The following is a 26,868-nucleotide window of genomic DNA, read 5'->3' as shown; positions in this document are numbered from 1 at the left end:
TTTGTGAGAAAAGAGTAACTCAAATGCCAGAGTTATAAAACTTGTCAGTGGTTACGCCCCCTTGGAGCTCATCTTCCACCCCCTCCCAGGTTCCCACCAACTCTCTTTTGTATAACTCTCTTCTTTTTTTTCCCCTTAGTAAGATACAAAGGTGCCAACCTCCAAAGCAATTAGGTAACTCAGGGAACCAAAGGAACTTCCCAGAGAATGTTCCTATTGACTTAAAATGTTGGTATGCACTGCCTCCCTTCCATTTTACAGTTTTGCACTTAAAATAAATAAGATACATTTCTTGAGGAGTGAAAAGCAGGAAATCATTCTAACTTCCTGTCATACAGCTTCCCGCTGAGTTATTTTTTGAAAGCTACATTGTTTTTGCTTTTTCCTTTTACTTGGGTTTGTTGGAAGTTTGCCAACCTTGGCAAACCCACCTGGAAGTGTTTCCATGGCTTTGGCTTTGGACTGGGGAGCTAAAGATCTGCTACTTACACCCCATCCTAAATTCTTTGAGAGAAAACAAATTAAAGATTCTTTCTAGGATGATTTTTGCATATATCTGGTAGGGAATGGTGTGCAGTGAAAAAGTTGTCTTGGCAGAAGCTTTTAGGAAATTCTCTCAGTGCCAAGCCTAAATTGTTGCCTTCCACTATTTTTTCCTCCTTCCTTTCTCAGATGAGACCATATTGTAGTTACCTTCTTCTCTCAGGGAAAAAATGACCTCCTCCTATTGATTTTAATTCCCAATCAGATCTTTTCATTGCTCTTTATTCCCACTACATCATTGTAGTCCAAACCACCAATAGATTCACATTGTGATTTGCAAAACTTCCTTACTATAGTTTTCTTATCCTCCTTTTAAAATCCTTGATTTAGTCTTTATTTTTAAATTTTATCTTTTAGTATTAAATAATTAAATAGCTCAAATAGTATGAAGCATTTTAAATATAAAATTTTTAAACGTGCGGAGAACTATAGAACAAATATAAAAAATCCAGATCTAACAAATGGTGATATATTGTCATATTTGTTTCACACACACACAGCTTACAGATATAATTGAAACCTCTTTTGTAACTCCCATCTGACTCCCTCCCTTCGCTCTCTTCAGATGAAACCACTATTCTGAAATCAGTAGCCTTCCTGTTCGTGTTTTTAAACAATATTCATTATTTACATTGTGCCTATGTGAATAATAGTCCACCATGATTGCATTTTCTTTCTTATTCAAGTTTTGGATATTCCTGGAGATAATAATTGTCTTGTTTAAAACTTCTTTCCACTAGAATGTAAACATCATAAGGGCAGATAATTTTATTGGTCATAGAAATATTTCCAGCACTTACAACATTGCCTGAGACAGAGGAATTGCTAGGTATATATTTGTTGAATGAATGACTAGATAACTGAATGAATAAATAAAGGTTTTTAATTACTCTTAGAATAAACTTTAAAATATTTACCATGGGTTACAAAGCCCTCCAAGAGTTGGCCTTTGCCTAGCTTGCCTGTCTCAATCCCCCTGCCCCACACTCTCATTTCTTCCTCAGATCCTGTGTTCTTTTTCTTTAATTTTTTAAAATTTTTATTTATTTATTTATTTATTTATTTAGTGAGGAATCAGCCCTGTGCTAACATCTGACAATCCTCCTCTTTTTGTTTTTTTGCTGAGGAAGACTGGCCCTGGCTAACATCCATGCCCATCTTCCTCCACTTTATATGGGACACCGCCACAACATGGCTTGCCAAGCAGTGCGTCGGTGTGTGCCCTGGATCCGAACCGGTGAACCCCGGGCCACCGCAGCGGAGCACACGCACTTAACCGCTTGTGCCACCGGGCCGGCTGCAGGTCCTGTGTTCTATGTCCAAAACACTCTTCTCTTTCACTTTAGTTTGGCCAATTTCTATCGTTACTTTAAGTTTTTTTTTTTTTCGGTAAGGAATGTTGGCCCTGAGCTAACATCTGTTGTCAATCTTCCTCTTTTTGCTTGAGGAAGATTGTCACTGAGCTAACATCTGTGCCCATCTTCCTCTACTTTGTATGTGGGATGCCATCACAGTGTGGCTTGATGAGCGGTGTGTAGGTACGCACCCAGGATCCAAACCTGTCAACCCCGGGTCCCCTGAAGTGGAGCGTTCGAACTTAGCACTACACCACCAGGCCAGCCCCTTTACTTTATTTTTTGCATGTTTGTAGTTCGTTGAAGAAGCAAATTTAAATCTCATCTAAGTAGCTTCCACTGATACAGGCTCCTACACCATTCTCGTGTTCTCTGTTGTTAACACTCAGCATCTTATTATTGCTTGTCAATATTTAGGATGATAAATCTCTTTGAGGGCAGGGATCCTATTTATCCTATTCACTGCTGACATAACATACCTGAAGACTGTTAGACAAAGAGTAACTACTTGCTGTCCTCAATGAAAATAAGTTGAATTAGAGATACTGTCTATGTTCTATCCTCATCCTCCATTTATGATCTTCTTTCTTTCCTTTCTTCCTGGTTTTCATGCCAGATTCTCTTTCTCTCTCTTCCTAATTCCTGGTTCCTGGTTTCCTCCAATTTATGATGGCTATTGAGAATATGGTGTAGGGGAGCAGAGTTTGCCACCCCAAAATGTTTCTCTTTGGCTTGATTATTTTTAAGAACAAAAAACTCAGGAAGAAACTTTGACTTTCCCCCTAACTGCCTAAAACAATTTAAGATAGAAGGCCTGTTCCAGGAGGGAGCTAAAACCATAGATCTATAACTATAGCATAATATGAACTAGGTGTGGTAGACAGGGAGGAACCTAGCTGGGCCCCTTTGATCAAAGTCCTCTCTGTGTCCCATTGTCTCTAGGTGGCCCAACAAACATATGTTTACCAAACATTAACTCTTTTCATCTTCCTGTAAATTGCCTCCTTTCCCTTTGAAGGCCCAGACTCCTGCCCCCTTCTCCTTAATCCAGAATGACATATATATCTCATATTTCCTGACTGTCTGGAGTTTTTCACGCTTCTATGAATTCCCCATACGCACATATTAAACTTTGTTTGATTTTCTCCTGTTACCCTGCCTTATGTCATTTTAATTATTTGACCAGCCATAGGGACCAAGAGAGGAAGGGGAGAGTTTTCTCCTCTCCCACAGTGGCCATCATAAAATTATTTTAATGACTTTATTGATGAAAATACATTCTCATAATTCAATATTATGTGCATAATTCAATATTATACACACATATATGCATGCATGTGTGTGTACAAAAAAGTAACCCACCATCCCACCACTCATTAACATCTTTTCTTAATAGTAGGTAACCTTCATTTCAGACATCTTTCTATGAATATATGCATATATACAAGTATATGGATAAATATATAGACATTAATGTCAGTGGATTGCTACACCTAGTTTTTTCTTTAAATAATTATTCAGTTCTAAGTGGGCTCAGATCTCTTAACCATGCTAACAATCTTACAGAGTTGTGTTGGGATTAAATGAATTAACATTTGTAAGATGCTTCAAACAGTTCCTGGCACACTGGAAGCATTATGTATGTGTTAGTTGCCATTATCGCAATAACGGCACTGACCCAAAGGTGACCTGAGCTCTCATGTTATAGGCTGAAGTGGAGTAACTATAAGCTAAGTGAGTAGAAGAAATGTTTATAATATTCCCTGAAGCTAGCCCCAAGCGTGTCTGTGGCAGGCTTTGGAATAGCTGAAGCCATCAGAGCAGTCTTCTGGCTAGCAGCTCCAAGTGATCTGTTACTTTGAAACAGAGTCAGTGAGATAGGGTTGCAAACAGCTCTAGGCTCTTTGGAAAAGTCTGTAGATCTCAATTAAAGGTTAAACTTCACATAACATCAATGTGGAAACCTTTCCAGGTTTGGCATTTATTCCCTTTCCCTCCCCCCACTTTTCCCCACCCCTACCCCCACATACACATACACTCATATGTATGCACATAGCCAGAAGAAAATCATTTCATTCTTTTTTTTTTTTGAAGGTGAAGATTTGCCCTTTGCTAACATCTGTTGCCAATCTTCCTCCCCCACCCTGCCAAAGCCCCAGCACATAGTTGTGTATAAATTCTTCTAATTCTTCTACGTGAGCTGCCACCACAGCAGAGCTACTGACAGATAAGTGGTGTGGTTCTGTGCCCAGGAACCAAACCTGGGCCACCAAAGCCGAGCGCGCCAAACTTTAACTGCCAGGCCATCAGGGCTGGCTCTAGAAAATCATTTCATTCTTCTGCTTGAAAACCTCTGCTGGCCCCACACTGTCAACAGGATAAAGTCCAAACTCCTAGTTAAAGGCTTTCTTCATAGGATAGCCTTAATACCTACTTTCATCTTCATTTGTAACATTCCCCATCACTGTACTGTAGGTTGACACACATTTACTGAGTGCCTACTCTATACCAGGCATTGTTTTAGACACTGGGAATACAAATATGATTGAGACATAGTTATGTCCTTCAGAAACTAATGATTCAGTAGGGGAGGCAGATAAGGATATAGACCATTAAAATCCAGTTAGGAAAATAATTTAAAGAGGAAAGTAGAATTTGCTTTAGAAATACAGAATAGGGGACTTATCAGTCTAAGTATATCAAAGGAAGTTTCATAAAGAAGATGAGATCTGAGCAGGGTAAGGAAGGGTGAGTAGGAGTTATTCAAGTAAAGAAAGAGGAGGAAGTGCCTTCCAGGGAGTGAAGATAACATATGCACCGACAGAGGAATAAAATAGCATTGTGTATAAATGCAAATTATAAGCAGCCCCTGATACTATAATGTAAAATGAGAGTTATAAAGTGGTGTTGGTTGAAAGTAGAAAGATCATAGGAGGGTGGAGGAGAGAGAGAATTTTGTATGCCATGTTAAAAAGCTTGGAATATATCCTATAGAGATATGAATCCAGTAGTAAGCATTGAGCAATGAAATAAAAGGGACAAATCTGTATATTGGATACATTATCCATTAGCAAGTTGAAAAGTGGACTCAGAGGCATGTGGCATAAATTTGGGAGTAGGGAAATAAACTGGGAAGTTACTGCGATAGTCAAATGTGAGATGATGAGAACTTATTCAAGGGAAGAGTTGTACAAATGGAGAGCAGGGAGAGAGTGAGAATATTTAGCAATTCAAATAGCCAGGCTTGATAAGTGACTGGATATGCATGGCCAAGAAAATGGAAAAGAGTCTAAGATGACTCACTTCTTTTTGGTTGGGGCAATTGGGAGAATGAGGGTGCCAATTAATAGCCTTGATACTACATACTCTTTCTAATATGATGTTCTTCACTTTTTTTTGTGAGCTTCAAGATTATGCCTCGAGATTAAAGCTTTCCAAATTCTTCAGGGTTGGGTCTGCCCTCATCCATTTACCCATAATCCTTTGTTCGTTCCTCACCTACAGCACTTAGTACACTGTGTTGTTACCTGTTCACATGCTTTTCTCTCACTGGATTATAAGTTCCCTGGAAACTTAGACTATATTTTGTATTTCCAGTTCCTATTACATTTTCTGGCACAAACTAGGGCCTTAATTTGTTAAATTAATTAATTCATACTTGAAAATCTCAAAGACACCTCAAAATGATATTGCCTAAAATCAAACTATTGATCTTTATCAAAGAATGTATTTATTTCTCCAGGCTTCAAGGCTGAAAATTTGTTGGCCTTACATAATATCTACTGTGGCCAATTCATCTGTATGTCCTGTTGATTCTACTCTAAAGCATATCTCAAATCTTCCAAAGCACTGTTTAGTCCAAGACACCAAGAACTCTTGCCTTCTGTGGCAACCTGCGGTAATCACCCAACTGTTTCCCTGCTTCCACTTGCCATCCCTCTCCATATGACTCCCCCTCACAGCAACCAGAAAGATATTTTAAAAATCTACATCCAATCACGTTTTTTTTCTTCCACTACAATCCCTGCGATGGTTTCTCATTGCACTTAATATTAAACATTCAAATCGGGAACATGTTCTACAAGGCTATAACATCCAGCCCCTGCTACCTTTCTGATCTCTTCTGACACCATTTTCCCATTTGCCTATCCATTTGCAGACCTTCACATGTGCTTCTCCCTCAGCCAGAAATGCCCTTCTCACCATTCTTTGGTAGCTATTTCTCTTTATCCTTTATGTCTCAGCTAATTTTCACTTCTTCAGAGAGATCTTTTATGACCACAAATTTAAATGATGTCTTCTCTAATATTTTCACTTTTTAACTCTTGTTCTTTTACTTCATATCACTTACCGCAATTTGTCCGTGCATGTGTGTGTGTGTGTGCGTGTGTGTGGGTGTGTGGGTGTGTGTGAGAGACAGAGACAGAGACACAGACAGTGACAGAGATTGAGTGTGTATGTGTGTGTTTAATGTCTCTCTCCCAACAAGATGGTAAAATATACAAGAACTATGATATGGGGACCAAATGACATAGGAATTTCTATTTCTCCAGCACCTATTATTATAATGCAAATAGTAATAATAAAATACTTTTCTGGTGAATGAACGGAAAAGCAGACCATGTTCATTGTCAGCAGCACAGTTTTACAAAACATAGGACAAAAAATTACAACTATATATTCACTTGCAAGGTGCTTAGCCATGCAGATAGTTGAATCTGCAAGATAGTTTTTCAATTTAATGATAATCCACATTGAAATGAGAAATTAGAAAAAAAAAATAAGGAAATAGCATAAAGAAAAAGATCACCAATACTGCTCCTCACCCCCCTCCCAAGAAAACCAATCATATTTTTTTCTTTCTGACATTTTTACTGTGTGCATGCGTGTGTGTGTGTGTGTGTGTGTGTGTGTGTATGTGTTGTAGTTGATCTGTTCATTTAAATTCATTGAAGGCTTTGTGCTGAGTGCTGAGTTGGCTCTGGGAACACGAGGACATATAAGAGTATCAGAAAGCTCATTGTCTAATGGGGAAAACAGGACTCAAATGTTATCACAAGGCACTTGGGTGTTTTATTAAATCAGAATTTTTTGTTTTTTTAAGAAAAGGAAAGTCTTTTGCATAAATACCAATCATTGAAAGCAAAGCCTTAATGTGAGCTGGTCTCAAAAGGCCCAGGATTACAGGATTTTTAGAACCAGGCTTTTGGAATAAGCTAATACAACTACCATGGATAATCTCTCATCCTGTGAGGGATGGAGTTTAACAGTGATGACATCATAATCTTCTAGCCTCTAGGAGTTTTGTGATGAATCCATCTTAATTGTAAAACCACTAGATGACCTGAGATACTACATGGTGGGCCCTCTACCTGGAATGTTTTTTCTCTTATTTTTCTTGCAAACTCAGTCTCATAGCCCCCTCCTTATACTCCCATGTCCACAAATCCGTCTTTTTATTATATTGTAATTATATTTTTACCATTTTGCTTCCCTCATTAACTTCTGTAAGATAGAGGTTGTATCTTTATTTCTCTATTTTTATTTCAGTGGTAGGCAAACGGCATGTGATACGCATTTAATAAATGTTTATTGACTAAATTGGAAAGAAAGATGGAGGGTATATTCTGTTTTCATATTGTAAAAATTAGAAATAGCTATGAAATATAATCTTGAGAACACAATGACATATATCTTAACATTTTTGGAGGGAAAAAACCCCACACCACAACAACACAAAAACCAAAAAAAACCGAAAAACTAAAAACCCTAAAAACCAAGCAGAAATGAGTCTTGCCCTGTGCTAATATTATTTGAAAATTCATTAGTTGGAGGTTCCTAGTTTAGATTAAGGAAAAGCACTAAGAGAAACAAAGAGTTTTAGACCAACTTCTACTCAATTCTGTTCTACCTTTTTGCTCTTGGATATGTCATGACATATTTTAGTCTCTTCTTGGCTAATATCTCTCTCTCTCTCCACCTCAAATAACAGTTAACTGGGGCTCTGCTTAGGAACGTCTGAGAATATCCTGAAGATGGGCTGAAAATGCCCAGTAGGAAACCTGGGGATTTTGATCTAGTTTGGGGGTGAGGGTGGGAATATAGGCCAATCTCTCCCTGAATCTAAAGATTTTCATGATTAGCCCAGGTGTCAGGAAGGCTTCTGTCCCTAAGGGAATTCTTTCTCACATAAACAAGACCACCAAGATGAGAAATACTTGGAGATGTGTCCCCTTCCACCCTTGTCTGTGTCTTTTTTCAGTTGATTTTTGAGGGATGTACCAATGCTGACATTGTGATACATGTACCTGTAAGGTCATCGGTGGGCCAGGACCCCAGCTGGCATGCCTTGCAGGTGTACTCATCAAAGACATACTCATTCTCTTTACAAGGTGTACAGGTCCAACAACAGCTGACTTCTCCCTTCCGGATAACCTAAGGCAAATATTTAAAATTTGATTAATTTTTTTGCATAGATAAAAAGCCAGCAATCCTTTATTCATGTGTACTGCTTTGCATAGCAGAAAGGGCTTTCACATAAATTATTTCCAATGTTATCAGATAGGCAATATAAGTATTAATATGCTCATTTTATAATTAAAGAACTAGGCTGAGTTGAAGCAACCAGTCCAACATCGTAAATCTGGTTGGTGACAGAGTCAAGAATTAAATTAAATGCAAGTCTTTGGATAATTAGCCTTAGATACCTGTATTTAATTAAGTGCCTGTGCTTGTGCTCATATATAAATACACATACATTTACATATGTGTGTATATAACTGAATTTTCCTCAGAGTCTGTGCCTCTCTTTCCCTCAAATCAAGAACTTTTGCTCTCTGGATTTGCCTTGGCTTCCTTCCACTAGTTGAACAATTGTTAGCAAAAAACATTGTATTTCTGTTAAGGTTCAAAAATCTATCCATATCGACAAAAATAATTAGGAATTTGTATTGAATTAAGAGGTAGAAGTTGAAGTTTTTCCTGGAAGTCATCTCTTGGTCTCTGTTTCTACTAAAAATCTGGTTCAATAATTCAGCCCCATTCCTTCCTATTGTAGTAGCTTTAATTTGCTTGGGATGAAGGTGGATAAGGTCATTGAGACTATTATATACCTCTTCATCTGTTTGATTTTTTTAAAGCAATGGAAAATAATTGAAATAATTTAACAGTTGAGAGAGTCCCAGATGTTATGCTTTAGAAATGGATGTCTTTTATTTTTTTCTACCACTGGTGCATGAATAGCCTCTGTGGAATAGAGACAGCATTCATTAAACATTCCTATAAATAATTAAACTGTGATTAATAACCTGTAATAACCAGACACAGCAATGATTACACTTTATATTCCTTGTCTTAGATGCTGACTATATTAATGACCTTTGATAATAACCACGTCTAGATATCTATAGCCAAATACAATTGTAAGCTGGCACCTCTTTCTTATGTTGTGCTGTCCCTTGTGCTGGCTCTTCAATACAAGTAGGGAATGATGGTAAAAGGGCCTGAAATGTCCTTTCCCTAAAATAACCAGGTAAATGAGGCAAAATTGCTAATTAGACCTGCTTAATCTAGCTAATGTATTCTTCATAATAATATTGACTATTTACTGGCTATTTAGTGCATGCCATATGCTGTTATCTCATGAAAACATTAGAACAGTTCTGTATGAGGTAGCTTGTTTTATTTTATTCTTTTTTTTTTAGAGAAGAAAACAGGCATAGTGAGCTCACCAACACGTATGGGTAAATGAAGGATCAGACAATGCATGTTGGACTTCAAGGCTCATGCTCATAAATATTGAGCCTCATTGGTCTATATAAAGGTAGAGTTCATGATATTTTGAAAGATGTAGAGGAAAGAGCACTGGCCTGGGAATCAAGAGGAAGCAGCATTCTAGTCTGACTTACAGCCACTAAGTAGTTATGCAGCCTTCAACAGCCCTCTAGCCGATCCTGTTTCTTCAAACTGAGACCATTGCTTTTGTAATAATACCTACCTTACAGGGTTTCCTGAGGATTAAATAATATATCCCAGTGATTTGTACACAGTAGAACATTCTAAAAATGTTGACTGTTTTTATTAGTAATATGCATATAAATATACTTATAGATAAATGAAGAATTTCGTTTTCAGGGTAATTTCAACCATACTTGGTAAAACTATTGCTGGACAATTATTAGATTTTGTATTGCAAGTAGGCACATTTCAAATGCTGAAAGATTCTCTTTCCAGAACATTAGCAGGGCCTGGCAAACAAAAGCAGCTGCATTTTCCAACCTCTGCACCCCGTCCCCCTCAAATACGCTGACTTCTTATGGTTCATTGTGCATTGGTTTGTGGATTTCGATTTTTTACCAAGATAAATTCATGCCCTCTTCCACAATTAATTCCAATATTACAATCTCTCTTTGAATCAGTAGTGACAACTTAATATGTATCCTTCTGATCTTTCAGAACTGATTTGTCATACTTTTCTTTCTTGCTTGTTATGTTCTGTTTCACATTCATTTTGAATACAAGAGGTGGTTACAATTCTCTTTCATAGTAATTCCCACTCTTTTTGAGCACCCTGGAAGTGGTGGTGCTTTCTTTATGAATAACTATATATGACATATTTGAACCTCTGCTAGACTAAGTGTTCTTTCATGGACACTAAGTTAACCAATTTGAATAATTCTATGAGATGTTGATATCATGAATGAAGTTGCTCAGTAACAACCATAAGCCATATTAAGAAAATATTGTCAATTGGGTGTTTAATGAATTGAAAATGAGATCTGGTTAGGAAAATAGAATTTGGGATTAAAAAAGACTAAATAAACATTATTACAAATTAACTAGTATTAAAAATATGATGATAGGATGTCAAATTCTTTCATTGTGTAAATTTTTCCTAATAGAATGGGGTAGAAAAGTATATATAAAGAAATCTCTCAAATCAACTATTCAGCATTTTGAAGTTACAGGTTCAAACTGTATTGCTATGAAGGATTAAAACGACATCCAACAACAGAGGAATCTTTCTACAGGAAGAACTGGAAATTATGAACAATCGATATTGTAAGTGAGTCTATAAAGAATTTCACATAAAGAGTTTAACTACAAGATGATTGGCCAAGATGCAGACTGTCACTACATTAAAGGTCAGCAAACTTTATCTGCAAAGAACCAGATAGTAAATATTTTAGGCTTTGTGGGTCATACAGTTTATATTGCAACACAACTCTCCAACTCTATTTACTACAGCACGCAAGCAGCCACAGACATAAACAAATAAGCATGACTGTCATTCACTAAAACTTTATTTACAAAAACAGGCAGCAGGTCAGATTTGGCCTGTGGGCCATAGTTTACCCACCTTTGCTGTATACCAGAACAATAACAGTCATAAATTTTCACAACTCCATAAGCTATCGGGCCATTTAGCAGACATTAATAAATTTCTATTTATCTTCATTTACCTTGTCTTTCTTCCTTCTGGACTTATGCTTACCTAATCTTCAGAACTACCCTTTGAAGACCTTACAATTGATATTGAAATATTTTAATTTCATTTTTAATCACCCATGAAGGAATACCTCAAATGTATTCTAAATAGTGAAGGCGAGGTTGATTAAAAAGACCAAGGCCACCTGCTCCGGGTGTATATGCTGCTTGAAATGTGCTATTGTAGTACTTCAATAACTATTTGATGAATAAATTATTTTGATAATGTTTTCTCTTCCCCTAGAACATTCCCCTAAAGGTTACCCCAAAAGCTAACCTTTGTTTTATTTTTATTATATCTTTATCCTGTCTTTCACTGGCTTATTTCCTGTAAGTGTGGCCAGATCTTACTTAGCCTAAGAGTAGCTTTTCAGTGTCCTCTAACTACCAGATTACCCCTTCCTTACCTGCTTTTCACCTCACCCTTCTCGTTGCTCAATTATCATTCTATTCTGTTCAATCCGGCAGGCTTCTGTTTCCAGAAGGCTCCAGATGAAGGGCTAACCCCCAATTCTCATGTCTTTCCCTCAGTCCTTCTCTCCCTTGACCTCTCTATTGCACTGAGCACCATCCTACATGACAGTGTGCTCTCTGGTTCTCTCTCTTCCTGACCCTGTTGCCACTAACCCTCTACCTTTTCTTCCACCTTTACACTTTAAAATCAGATCTTCATTGTCTATTCTCAGTCCATATTTAATATCTCCCCTGCCCTCTTTACATTCTCACTGTTTCTTCCATAATTCAGGGCCCTTGCCACCACTATCAGTGTCCTTGTAACTTGTCTCTTCTTTCTTTACTCATGTTTCATAACTCTTCTCATGAATCTTCACCTACCATAGCCCAACTTATGTCAATATCTTGGTAACAATTATTCTCAGACTGCTGGTTAACAAAAATTAAGTTCAACCTATATAGTATGACATTCAAAACTCTCCACAAATTTCAACCTATCATTTCAACTTTCTTCTTTATAATAACCAGTTCGAGTGATGCACCCTAGATTATTCACTGTTGTTCCAGAATGGTCTTTAATTGACTACTTCTGTACCTTTCCTATTACAGTTCCCTTTACATAAGTGATCATTTCCCCACATCTCTCTCTGAAATCACATCTATTCTTCATGATCCAATGTCTTACATTTTATCCAGAAGAAATTTCTCCCTCTCTTTTGTATGAAGTGTGTGGCTCCTTTTTCTTCTTTCTTAATAAAGTCATTACATTTTACATGATGTTGCTTATCTGTGCCCATGATATTTTTACTCTTCTAGACTTTACAGTCTCATGTAGATCTTCTGACAGTAAAGGATGTTTTTACCCCATTGATATAAACTATTACATTAGTAGGAGTTTGATAAATATTTGCTAAATTAATTAGAAATAAATGTGATTCCCAACTGTTAACTGTTTATTCCCAGGAAGCATGTCTTAAAGGCTTACATGAGCAGAAAGGATGTGGGCAAATCTGACTCATCCATCAGTTCAATCAGTCCAACTTCTAAGAGTATTTTGAATTGCACTAGCTATCATAAGGAATTAATGAGAGAAAAGTAAAAAACAAAGTTTCTGACATTAGAAGCTTACAATGTAAAAGGTAAAACGAGTATCTAAAATTAAAAAAAATACCCAATGATAATAAACACTTCTGAATTTACAACAAAAGTGAAAGAAACACGGACTTTATTTTACCTTTATCTGGCCTTTCTCACATGGTTCACTGCACACAGATCTGATGATGTTGCTCTTCTTGGACCATACTTCATCATCATCCATTTTTAATTCTCCGTTGTCCCAGCTTCCAACATTGATGTAATCAAAATAATCTTTTCCCATTTCCTTGAAATTCATTATTTCATACCTTAGGAACAAGAATGTAATACTTATTCAGCTAAGAATATAAATATTCAGCTATGAAAAAGTAATAGACTTCATTCCCCAAAAATGTATCTACTGTCATATTAGTGACAGTGCAATTTTCCATGACAGTACACTTAGAATAACAAAAAACCTGTCTGTTTCACTTTGTCTTCAGACACCATTTTTTTTAAACTTCCAAGCTTATACCTGAAATAGAAAATAATCCCTTGTGAGAAGGTGACTTGACCTCAGCAGGATGAAAGATAGTTTTGAAATAACTTCAAGAAGTTTAAATAAGTACTACTCTTAGGCTTCTGAAAAAGATAGAAAGGTTTTCATCTCTACTCAAGTAAAATGATAAAATTTTACTTTCTAACCAAGCGAGAAATTTGGTAAATCTTTAGTCTTGTCTTCAGCTTCAGGGAATGTGGGGACAATTTGGATAGGGCCTGATTTTACCTTTCTTATTTTGCCCTTTATCAATGGCTAAATTCATTGTCTAAAGATACTTTTAAGAGTGATGTTTAAAATAAGTCTGAAAATAGATAGCTTCTGAAGCACCTCATGCAATGTAAAAGTGCTGGGAGCTACCAGCACCTCATGAGTTCTCAGCCTTTATTAGGTATAATTCTTATTTTGAGTATGAGGATAGAGATCTAAAGAGGGAAAATTAATGTGCTTATTTATAAGATTTTTCCTATATGTAAGAACATGTCCAGAAAAGCATTTCTGAAATAATTTTCCAATCTGAGGACATTGGATGAGCAGTATCACCACTATGTCAGTTCCTGTAGACATACCTGTAGGTGTGTCTTAGTACACAATGTCTTCACATAGTACCCTGTGCTTATACCTCCCAGGACTTAAAGGATTGGCAGATAGGCTCTTATAAATGCCTCTTCCAAGCTTCCACGCTCAGCATATTTAGCTACCCTCAAATTGACATGGATGGAAAGCTTTCTAGCTTTTGGGTTCAAGTGACCAGATTACCATATTCAGATCAATGCTCAGTATAGAAATACTAAGAACAAATCTGACATCAATCTGTTTGGACTACATTGTAAAATGATACCATTCTGTTTTCACTCCCTATCACATTTTTTACTGTAGAGTCTTTTTCAGAATAACTCATTCTTAAGTTTTGTTAGCTGTTCAGTGGCTTAAGGATTATCCTACAGTGTTTTATTTGCAGTCAGTAACAATTTTGAGGAAATGTCTAAATTTCACTTCTAAACCAAAAGTACCGATCTAAAGGATACAAAACTGAGTCCTACACCTTTCCACTCTGTCACAGTTATCCCATGGCTACTAAGCATGCAATGAGTTGAGATATTAGAACACAGAACACTGAGGTAAAAAGAAGTCATACATTATGTCATTGGCTACTTCAAATACATGGGCTTCTAAGACTTCAGAAAGAAGACTTTGACTCTCTGTGAGCAAATAACCTTTGAACATTCTAGGCTGGGAGGAAGAAAGAAATGTTGGTGTCAGGAGGCTTCTGTCTTTGCCGCTACCGATTTGAAGAGATATGAGGGTTTCATTGCTCACCCCAAAATGAGCCATCAAGCATATTTCTACCAATTCTTAACTCTGACAAGGTCTAGTTCAAATTGTAAATTTTACAGATAATGGAACTGAGACTCTTGAGATGAATGAATATGACCAGATTGCAGAGTATGCAAGTGGCAGAGCCAAGACCTAACCTCAGCCTTCAGACTTAAAGTCTGCTGCGCCTTCTTCTCCATTAGACCACTCCAAATCTACTCGATAGAGCTGAGAGATCAATTTTACATTGCTTAAATATTGCAGAAATCTGAACTACTCTACATCTTAAGGCTCTTATCTCTATAGCTATGCCTTTTTTGTTTTCTATAGGAGAAATGATAAAAAGTGAAGGGATCCAATTTTTGAAAAATAAACAAGAAAACTCTACCTCCCTACATCTGCCTCTTCCTTAACTGGCCACAATTTATAGTTGAAATATCCTGAAAAATTTTAAAATGATTTTTATATATTGTTCAAAACCAAAATTAAACAGATAAAATACATTCTAGCCAAAAGGAAAAAATATTCTATTAAAGCACTAAATAGAAACTGGAGGAAGGCAGGATTCCATCGAACAGATATAAAGAACTTTCTAAGTGTTTATAACTCTCTGAAAATTAGAGAAGATTTCCTCAGAAGATAGTGAGGCTCTCCTTACCCAAGGGCTGAAGCAAGGTTGTGGTCAGGGCAACTGAAACATCATTTGGTGGAGGGAACCGTGAAGAGTACTAGATTTATGTGGCTCCTAAGTTCCTCTCAGTCTATAATTCTAATGCTAAAGTGCTTTAAAGAAAAAGTTTAGTTCTTAAATATGTGATAAATTATCTGTTGGTATACATAATGCAGCCAGCCCTGGTGGTCTAGTGATTAAGATTTGGTGCTTTGACCGCAGTGGCCGGAGTTCATTTCCTGGTCAGGGAACCACACCACCCGTCTAGGTTGTCATACTGTGGTGTCTGCGTGTTGCTGTGATGCTGAAAGCTATGCCACTGGGATTTCAAATACCAGCAGGGTCACCCACGGTGGACAAGTTTCAGTGGAGCTTCCAGATAGACAGACTAGGAAGAAGGACCTGGCCACCCTCTTCTGAAAAAATTGGCCATGAAAACCCTATGAACAGCAGCAGAGCATTGATATAGCGCCAGAAAGTGAGAGGATGGTGCAAAACGACTGGACAGGGTTCTGCTCTGCTGTACACAGGGTCTCTAGAAGTTAGAATTGACTCAATGGCACTAACAACAACAAATAAAATGGACACTCCAAGTGCTGGTCCATGCAACAAAGCAATTATAATGATCTATGCCTTTGGGGTTTGGATAATCACAGATTAAAGAGAGATCACATAGTTGGTTTGATCAAAAACTTTAATGGTAACTAATAATAAAACCTTTTTCTACTATATACATAGAATAATTTCAAATTTCATATAAGGAATATAAAAAAAATCTATGTTAAAGTCTTATTATTTGATTATCATGCCTGAGAATTATATAGTGTCCTTGTTCTGTTACTAACTGACTATGTAACCTTGGGCATGCCTCTTCCTTTCTCTCAGACTCAGTTTTCTCCCCAGGAAACTTAGGAAGTTGAAACAGATCATCTCTAGGGTCTTTCTATGGACAGAGCCACATACTAAGAATTCGTGTGCAAACCAGCTCGGTATCTGCAAATTTCTAGTGTTCTAGCCTTATTTTCTATTTGTCACATCTTTTTCTGTCCATCTGTTCCTCTTTTTCTGTCTTCTTTTGGGTTAATCAATTTTTTTTTTTTTTTTTTTTTAGTATTTCTCCATTGGCTTTTTAGCTATTCCCCTTAATTAAACATTTAATAGTTGCTCAAGGGTTTATAACATGCATTCTTAATTTATCTTATTCTACATAAAGTTAATACTGTGTCACTTAATATAAAATATAAGAACCTTGCCTCTGTATAATTCTATACCCCATTCCTTCATGTTGTCGAATATTTTATGTCTACACACTTATAAGCCCCACAATAGAATGTTAAAATTTTTGCTTTAACTAGTCATTTGTACTCGGTCTGTCATTGACTTTCCATGTTTCCTCTCTTCAGTTACAGTCAGTCCCAGGCAATGGCAAGGCTTCTTAAACCTTAGTTTGCAATGAACTCTCTATACCAGGGGTCAGAAAACTTTTGCTGTAAAGGGACAGACAGTAATATTTTAGGCTTGGTGAGATGGTCTCTGTTGAAACTACTCTGTGAGTGTAGTATGAAAGCAGCCACGGACAGTATCTAAAGAGACGAGTCTCAGTGTGTCGCAATAAAACCTTATTTACAAAGACAGCAGACTTGATTTGGCCCACTGACCACTGTTTGCCCAGCCATGATCTATACCATTGGTGGTAAATAGTAAAGGTCCATATTTCTTATCTATAATTCTGAAATTCTTGGAGCTCTGAACACCATAATTTTTTTCATAACTCACTTGGCATCAAAACATGACCCAGTCTGAACTGATCTAGTGACAGAACTTGACCTGCACTGTCATGAGGCTATTTATAGTCTATTTATCACACTTCTTGTGAATATTCATATGTTTTGCTGCAGAAATGTTAATGTTTTGATTAAGGAGTGTTGCTCCACACATGTTGGGTGCATTATATGGCTGTATAACCTTTTGTAAATTCAAAAATTCTGAATTCTGTAACACACTTGGCACCAAGGGTTTCATTAAAGAATCATGGACTGATAGTAGTCTAATTAGATGTGAAGTTTAAAAACAATGATTACAATTTATTTTCCAAAAATCCACAAGTGTGTTTGCCAGAGTGAGTTGCCACTCTCCCAGCTTCCTCTGTTTAGGATCTTCCTCTTGTGACTGGCATTTTAGGGGAATCCCTAGTCAGTCAGCCTCCTCTGGTTCGTTGCCCAGTGTGGAATGTCTTTGATCCAGCAGAGCCATAACTTTTACTCCACAGAAATAACAACATAATGCGTACAAATACATTTCTCAGCAAATAATGGATTTTTTATTTTGATCCTGGTTGATTAACTGGCAGGCTGTTGTATATGGTTAGGAGTTGAAGCCTAGGAGACTGAGTTAGAATCTTGACTATCATTTATTAGACAACAAATGGGCAAGTCATTTACCTTTGTAAGCCTCGGTTTGTAAGCCTTCAGCTAGAAAAGAGAATAATAATATTACTTACCTCATAAGATTAATACATAGAGGATTTAGCTTAGTGTTTGGCTCAGAACACACACTCACTAGGTGTTAGTTATAATTATTTGGTCAATATAACTGAATGAGTTGGAAAAACAATAAATTGCAAACCACCTTCTCCTGAGTCTGGCTCATGCCCTCAGGGGCCAATTCTGATCATTTATTAATGGGTTATTATAATACCCAACCTTAGTAATGCATTGAAAGTCTCTAAACAGCTGTGAGTTCCTGGAAATTGTTTGCAAAATTTTATGTATATTGTCCTTGAAAGAATATCTATAAATTGTCTCTGAGTGTTAGAGATTCATGTTCCAAAGAAGGTTAAGAACCAATGTCCTAAATGTACCCCATTGCAGCATTTTTGGAGGATTGTGAATGAGAGAGTTATGCTCTGTCTGATCCATTATGGTTTCCTATTGGAATAGAGCTGAACCATCTGAGACAGGTCTTTACTATCTGATTTGTGGAACCGGTTTGGGTACATGACATGAAAACTCTTTGAACTGGTGAAGCTGCAATCACCAAGTCTATGAACAAGCCCCAAGCTGATGTCAGTGCTCTAGGGAGGCACACAGGAATAATAAATCCATGTGCAGATATCAGCGCATACGCCTTGACCTAAGGCCCAAGACTGAGCTCATTGGTCAACCTGCCCTAAGAAGACTTACAACAAATGAGAAGTTTCTTTGGCCCTGGGAAAATGCTTGTATTCCTCCCGTGCCAAAGGATATACTGAATAGCCCAAAATTAGAAACCTACACATGAAAAGTCAACTTATCTTAGCAAAGGGCCTGCCTGGAGCAATATTCTTCAAGTCTCTAGAATAGAGAAAATATCCCAGTTTTCCTCTTGGCTGCATGACTTGAAACTAGCTGTCACTTAGAAGTCCAGCTTGTGAGATGATAACAAGGCCAAGCTCCAGCTCACCCCAGGAATACGGAAACAAGCTAAACCAAGGTGGCCGGTATGATGTGTAGGCACACTGGGTGTGAGTCATGGAGGGACTCATGAGACCTCCTTTTGGCATGGTCAACTGAAAACAGAGTATAAAGTCACCCTCTTCAGGCACAGCTGTCAAGCATAATCTGTTGCCAGAAGAGTACCTGGGATTTTACAGTGGGAGACCAAAGGACCCTGATTGTTCTGATGCAAGGCAGAGTGAAGACCCAGCCCTGCTACAACTCGAATATCATTTCAATGACATCATCTCTCATGGATTAAAAGCCCCATGTATAGAGTCACTTAAGAGTTTGAAGTATGAAATAGATGTGAATTCTGATAAGTTCTAGGTACCTAATGATTTTCCCTGGAGGCTGACCTATAATTATGAGTAAGTTCATATTTCTCAGGCTCTTCTCTATAAATAATGAAAGGTAAAATTTCAGAGAAAAAGGCAACTTAGTCCTCAAGAAAGGAGAAAGTGCTCCAGTTGGAAGATAATAAAATAAAATATGACTTTAAAATAAAATATGACTTTAACTCACTACAGGTACAGCCAACAATATAACAGCACCACAGCCCTATTTCTGGATGGCTGGAAATTGAATTGTTCTTATTTAAGAATAGTTCTATGACCCAAGAAGAGATCAGAGTACAGGGAATTATATGGCAAACATACACAAAAAAACTACAGAGCTGGTTTTTGATGATCTATGATAATGTGAGGCTCCTGCCTCTATGTTTATGTCTCTGAAACGTGATGAGTCCAGGACCCTGTTTTGGACATCAGCGTCGATACTTTTCCCTGGCCACAGGAGATGGGGCTTTCCCTCTCTGTCTTTGCTCACTTTGTGATGTCAGAGCTACTCAAACATGGCCAGGATGCCTAGATAACCACAAAGGGGAGAAACAGGCAGCTCAGGAGCCAGAGATGGCTGTTGTTCAGGTTCTATTATCTAGAAGAGAATTGTAACAATACCTTCCTGGAGAGTCTCCGTTCTCATCGAATAGGATCATGTCTCCAGAAACCCCAGTAAAATTGGTTTTCATCAGGGAGTCCAAAAGTTTCCGTCCATCGATAGGCTTCATTGCATCGCAGAGGCCCGCGTAGCCTGGGCAGAGGGACATCTGCATGTTGTGGAGCCCGTAGGCCATGGAATAGATAGCATTGATCACAAATCCCATTTTGGAATCTTGAACATGATGTGTTCTCAGAGTCAGAGAACCTGTTGGGAAACAAATTAGGGGTTAACTTTGAGATTTACTTCTACTATAGCTACATCCATGGATTCTGAATAATTAGAGAATGAATTGGAGCAATTTATCAGTTAGAACCAAAGGCAATACTAAGATATGGGTGCCAACATAGTATGCCTAATAATTGTTTCTATTTCCATGTTTTTTTCCCCTAAACCCTAAAGAAAGACCTGAATCCCCAACAGTACCAAGATTTACTTACTCCATTACCCAACTCTGGGGATGCATGCAGGGTAGCACTGTATTTCTGTACCACAAAATTTATCTTAAGGACAGATTAATCTCCCTAATCCTCAGCTATGATACTATACCTCCTTGGTTTAGAAATCCTCAACAAATCTCCAGTTTCCAAACTATTAAGTCCTCTTAGGTGAGCAAACTACATCCTCCACTTGCCTCAACTTACCTGTTTAGATTTATCACCCACTATTTCCAACCTCAAAGCATATGCTCTCCATAAACTGGCCCAGTTGGAGATTCTGAAATATAATGTAACATTTAAACCCCAGTAATTCATTACTTAATTCAACAAACATTTATTGGAGTCTGAGTATACATAAAGCTGTATGGTGAATGGTCTAGGGAAAATACAAAGATGAATTAGACGTGGATTCTGCACTTAAGAAGAAACTTGTTCAATAACAGAGATAAATTATGTACCTACAGTGAAAGGTATAAGGTGATAAATCTGTAACACATGTGGAGTTAAAATCTATAGAGGCCCAAAGTGGGAGACATCCCTTCCAATGGAGGGTTCTGGGGAAACTTTCATTAAAGAACTAACATTTGATACGGGTTATTGACTCAACAAATACGGAGTGGGTGCCTGTTACTTCTGACTACCCAGAACTTGCTGGGAGTGGGGGACATAATGTTGAACAAGGTAGACATGATTCTTGCTCTCGTTGACTTAGAGTCTAAAGGGCAGATGAGCATCTAAGCAGGCAATTACAATGTAGTTTGATAAGTGCTGAGGTGGGACTGAATCAGGAGGGGCATCAGACCCAGAAGCTCGCTGAAGCTGAGCATTATGGCTGAATATCAGCTGGATGAAGAGTGGGGGAAAGAGTGTTCCAAGCATGTTTGAAGGTTCACAGATGAGATTAAGCATGCTTTGTTTGGCAAACTTTAAGAAGGTTGGAATGGCCAGAACATGGAGTGGGAGGTAGGAGAATGAGGAGCACTGAGGCAGTAGAGGAAGGCAGGGCTGCTTAAGCCACATTAAGATCGCTGTACTTTATCATAAGAGCATTGAGATCCTTTGTAGGGTTAAAACTAGGAAGGGAGTACTTCAGAAGTGACGTCAGCATCATGGCGGAGTGAGCTTTCCCGTGAATTCTTCCCCCACAAAATACAACAAAAGTAACAGCCACAGACCAACAACGGAATCCCAGACAGTGAAAAGCTGGAGCGGAGGGATCCACACTGCCGCACATCTGAGAGCGGAACGTGCTGGGCCCCCGGAGGAAGTGGGGAGAGGTAAGGAGAACTCCGCTCCCTCCCCATCAGATCAGCGATCCGGTCCGCGCGGCTCCCAGAGAGCGGGGAGGGGCGGCCCTCGGCGGGAAACTGTAGCTCTTCGGGCTCTCTTAGCCAGTGGGAAACTCCCGCACAGAGGGCTCAGAGGAGCCACAGGGCTACCATCAACATCTGAGCAACCCAGAGAGCGGATAAAGAGGGGCAAACGAGAAGCCTCCCACGTCAGGGACCCAGAGGGCAAAAGAGAGAGCTCCCCCCTCCCCGCAACCCGGAGTCTGCAGCTCGACCAGATCTAGCGGTCCGAGGCAGACCTGAATAAACTGGACTGGACCCGTGGATCGCAGTGGGGAAAAGAAACAAAACAAAACAAAACAAAACTGCGGATCGCAGCAGAAAAACTGGGGCAGAGCGCAGGGGGCTTAGACTACACAGCCCTTTACCACCAGACAGTGGCGGCAGGTGGAAATTGCAACCAGAGACTTCCAGGATGAGGAAAATCAAAACCAACACAGGAACCACAATGCAAAAATATATGAAATCACCAGACCAGAAACAAAATGACAAGCACCCAGAAATCAACCCCGAAGACACAGAAATCCATAAACTAAATGACAGAGATTTCAAAATAGCTATCATAAAAACACTCAACGAAATACGAGACAACACAGACAAACAATTAAATGAGATTAGGAGTTTCTTCACAAAAGAGATTGAAATCATAAAGAAAAACCTATCAGGGCTGATGGAGATGAAGAACACAATGGAGGAGATAAAGGAGAATCTGGAATCTTTAAAGAACAGAGCTGACAATATGGAGGAAAGAATTAGTACTTTAGAGGATAGGAATACAGATATACTCCAGATGGAAGAAGAGAGAGAACTAAGACTAAAAAGAAATGAAGAAAGACTCCGAGAAATATCGGACTCTATTAGAAAATGTAACATAAGAATTATAGGTATTCCTGAGGGAGAGGAGAGGGAAAGAGGAACAGAGAGCCTATTCAAGGAAATAATAGCTGAAAATTTCCCAAATCTGGGGAAGGAGCAGGAAATACCAGTAAGCGAAGCCAACAGGACTCCTATATATATTAACAGACAAAGGCCTTCACCACGACACCTAGTGGTAAGGCTAGCCAGGGTCAACGACAAAGAAACAATATTAAGGGCAGCTAGACAAAAACAAAAAATAACGTACAAAGGAACTCCCATCAGGCTCTCAGCGGATTTCTCAACAGAAACTTTTCAGGCTAGAAGAGACTGGAATGATATATTCAAAATACTAAAAGACAAAAACTTTCAGCCAAGAATACTCTATCCAGCAAAAATATCCTTCAAATATGATGGAGAAATAGTAACTCTCCCAGATAAACAAAAGCTAAGGGAGTTCATGGCCATGAGACCGCCACTACAAGAAATACTCAAGAAGGCCCTCAGGCCTGAAAACAAGAAGAGAAAGGGAACACAAAGCTTGGAGTAAGGAGAAAAGTAGGTAGACAAAATCAGAGAAATAGTAGATCTTTACCGGAATAGGTTAGCAACCACTTAAATACTAAACTCAAAGATCAAAGGAAGAAATTCACCAAAAATAAATTTAACCTCATCACTGTAAACACACAGCCACAACACAAGATAGAATAAGGTATAACAAGAGCAACTTAGAAGGGGAAGAGGAAAGTGACTGAATTGACTTAGTATAAGGAAATAGGAGGCTATCAGATAATGGACTATCTCATACAGAAGATTTTTCGCCCAAACCTCAAGGTAACCACTAAACAAATAATCAAATTAAAACCACATATGATAAACAAAGAGAAAACTAGAAGAATCATAAGACAGAACAACCAAACTGAATTGGCAGTCCAAAACAAATGGGACAAGAAACAAAGGAAATGCAAAAGAACCGGAAAATAAGTGACAAAACAGCAACATTCAACCCTCATATTTCAATAATTACCCTAAATGTAAATGGATTGAACTCTCCAATCAAAAGATACAGAGTGGCAGGATGGATTAAAAAGCAAGACCCAACAATATGCTGCCTTCAGGAAACACATCTTAGCACTAAAGACAAGCACAGGCTCAGAGTGAAAGGATGGAAGACAATACTCCAAGCTAATGGCAAACAAAAGAAAGCAGGTGTTGCCATACTCATATCAGACAAAGTAGACTTCAAGATAAAACAGGTTAAGAAAGACAAAGAAGGGAAATATATAATGATAAAAGGGACACTCCATCAAGAAGACATATCACTTATAAATATATATGCACCCAACATAGGAGCACCAATGTACATAAAACAACTATTAACAAACCTAAAAGGAGAAATCAACAACAACACAATAATAGTAGGGGATCTTAACACCCCACTTACAGCAATGGATAGATCATCCAGACAAAAAGTTAATAAAGAAATATTAGACTTAAATGAAAAACTGGACGAGATGGACCTAGTAGACATATACAGAGCACTCCACCCAAAAACAGCTGACTACACATTCTTCTCAAGCGCGCATGGAACATTCTCTAGGATAGACCATATGTTGGGAAACAAAGCAAGCCTCAATAAATTTAAGAAGATTGAAATCATAACAAGCATCTTTTCAGACCATAAGGCTATGAAACTGGAAATGAACCAGGAAAAAAAAACTGGGAAAGTGACAAAAATGTGGAGATTAAACAACATGCTACTGAACAACCAATGGATCATTGATGAAATTAAAGGAGAAATCAAAAACTATCTGGAAACAAACGAAAATGATAACATGCCATATCAAACCATATGGGACGCAGCAAAAGCGGTCCTGAGAGGGAAACTCATAGCGATACAAGCCCACCTTAACAAACAAGAAAAAGCCCTAATAGGCAGCCTTAAATTACACCTAACAGAACTAGAAAAAGAAGAACAAACAAAGCCCAAAGCCAGCAGAAGGAGAGAAATAATAAAAATCAGAGCAGAAATAAATGATATTGAGACCAAAAAAACAGTAGAAAGGATTAATGAAACAAAGAGTTGGTTCTTCGAGAAGATAAACAAAATAGACAAACCCTTAGCCAGGCTAACTAAGAAAAAAAGAGAAAAGGCTCAAGTAAATAAAATTAGAAATGAAAGAGGAAAAATTACAACGGATACCATGGAAATACAGAGGATTATAAGAGAATACTATGAGAAATTATATGCCAACAAATTGGACAATCTAGAAGAAATGGATAAATTCTTAGACTTATACAACCTCCCAAAATTGAACCAAGAAGAAATGGAGAATCTGAATAGACCAATCACAAGTAAAGAGATTGAAATAGTAATCAAAAACCTCCCCAAAAATAAAAGTCCAGGACCAGATGGCTTCTCCAGTGAATTTTACCAAACATTCAAAGAAGATTTAATACCCATCCTCCTCAAACTATTCCAAAAAATAGAGAAAGATGGAACACTTCCTGAATCATTCTATGAGGCCAACATCACCCTGATACCAAAACCAGACAAAGACAATACAAAGAAAGAAAATTACAGGCCAATATCGCTGATGAACATTGATGCAAAAATCCTCAACAAAATATTGGCAAACCGAATACAACAATATATTAAAAAGATCATACACCATGATCAAGTGGGATTTATACCAGAGACGCAGGGATGGTTCAACATCCGCAAATCAATCAACGTGATACATCACATCAACAAAACAAAGAATAAAAACCACATGATCGTCTCAATAGACGCAGAGAAGGCATTTGACAAGATACAACATCCATTTATGATAAAAACTCTCAATAAAATGGGAATAGAAGGAAAGTACCTCAACATAATAAAGGCCATATATGACAAACCCACAGCTAACATCATACTCAACAGGGAAAGACTGAAAGCCATTCCTCTGAGAACAGGAACGAGGCAGGGCTGCCCACTCTCACCACTCCTGTTCAACATAGTACTGGAGGTTTTGGCCAGAGCAATTAGGCAAGAAAAAGGAATAAAAGGAATCCAAATAGGTAACGAAGAAGTGAAACTCTCACTATTTGCAGATGACATGATTGTATATATAGAAAACCCTAAAGAATCTGTTGGAAAACTGTTAGAAACAATCAACAACTACAGCAAAGTTGCAGGGTACAAAATCAATCTACAAAAATCAGTTGCATTTCTATATGCTAATAATGAACTAACAGAAAGAGAGCTCAAAAAGATAATACCATTTATAATTGCATCAAAAAGAATAAAATACCTAGGAATAAATCTTACCAAGGAGGTGAAGGACCTATACAATGAGAACTACAAGACATTATTGAGGGAAATCTACGATGACATAAAGAAATGGAAAGATATCCCATGCACGTGGATTGGAAGAATAAACATAGTTAAAATGTCTATATTACCTAAAGCAATCTACAGATTCAACGCAATCCCAATCAGAATCCCAATGACATTCTTCACAGAAATAGAAAAAAGAATACTAAAATTTATATGGGGCAACAAAAGACCCCGAATAGCTAAAGAAATCCTAAAGAAAAAGAACAAAGCAGGAGGCATCACAATTCCTGACTTCAAAACATACTACAAAGCAATAGTAATCAAAACAGCATGGTACTGGTACAAAAACAGACACGCAGATCAATGGAACAGAACTGAAAGCCCAGAAATAAAACCACACATATACGGACAGCTAATTTTCGACAAAGGTGCTAAGGACACGCAATGGAGAAAGGAAAGTCTCTTCAATAAATGGTGTTGGGAAAACTGGACATCCACATGCAAAAGAATGAAAGTGGACCATGTGCTATCGCCATTCACAAAAATTAACTCAAAATGGATCAAAGACCTGAAGGTGAGACCTGAAACTATAAAACTCATAGAAGAAAATATAGGCAACACACTATTTGACATTGGGTTTAAAGGAATCTTTTCGGATGACATGCCTACCCAGACTAGGGAAACTAAAGAAAAAATAAACAAGTGGGACTTTATCAGACTAAAGAGCTTTTATAAGACAAATGAAACCAGAATCAAGATGAACAAACAACCAACCAGCTGGGAGAGAATATTTGCAAAACATACATCTGACAAGGGGTTGATCTCCATAATATATAAAGAACTCACACAATTGAACAACGAAAAAACAAACAACCCGATCAAAAAATGGGCAGAGGAAATGAACAGACACTTCTCCAAGGAAGATATACAGATGGCCAATAGGCACATGAAAAGATGCTCAACATCACTAATC

At 37.9% G+C, this 26,868-nt stretch overlaps 1 protein-coding gene across 3 annotated transcripts in view; it reads right to left on the bottom strand.

The window, feature by feature from the left end:
* GRM5 (glutamate metabotropic receptor 5) overlaps positions 1-26,868 on the bottom strand; it is a 543,453-nt gene that overhangs the window by 77,146 nt on the left and 439,439 nt on the right. For all 3 annotated transcript variants that reach the window (XM_058545440.1, XM_058545438.1, XM_058545439.1), the window contains 3 exons: positions 19,890-20,136; positions 13,072-13,240; positions 8,207-8,333 (listed from right to left, as the gene is read on the bottom strand). In XM_058545440.1, coding sequence (XP_058401423.1) covers positions 8,207-8,333; positions 13,072-13,240; positions 19,890-20,136 — 543 coding nt within the window. The remainder of the gene's footprint in view (positions 1-8,206; positions 8,334-13,071; positions 13,241-19,889; positions 20,137-26,868) is intronic.

The sequence above is a fragment of the Diceros bicornis genome, chromosome 7, assembly GCF_020826845.1.
Source record: "Diceros bicornis minor isolate mBicDic1 chromosome 7, mDicBic1.mat.cur, whole genome shotgun sequence".
NCBI lineage: Eukaryota > Metazoa > Chordata > Mammalia > Perissodactyla > Rhinocerotidae > Diceros > Diceros bicornis.
Note: the sequence above shows the minus strand (reverse complement) of the source record. Positions and strands in the feature narration are given on the sequence as shown.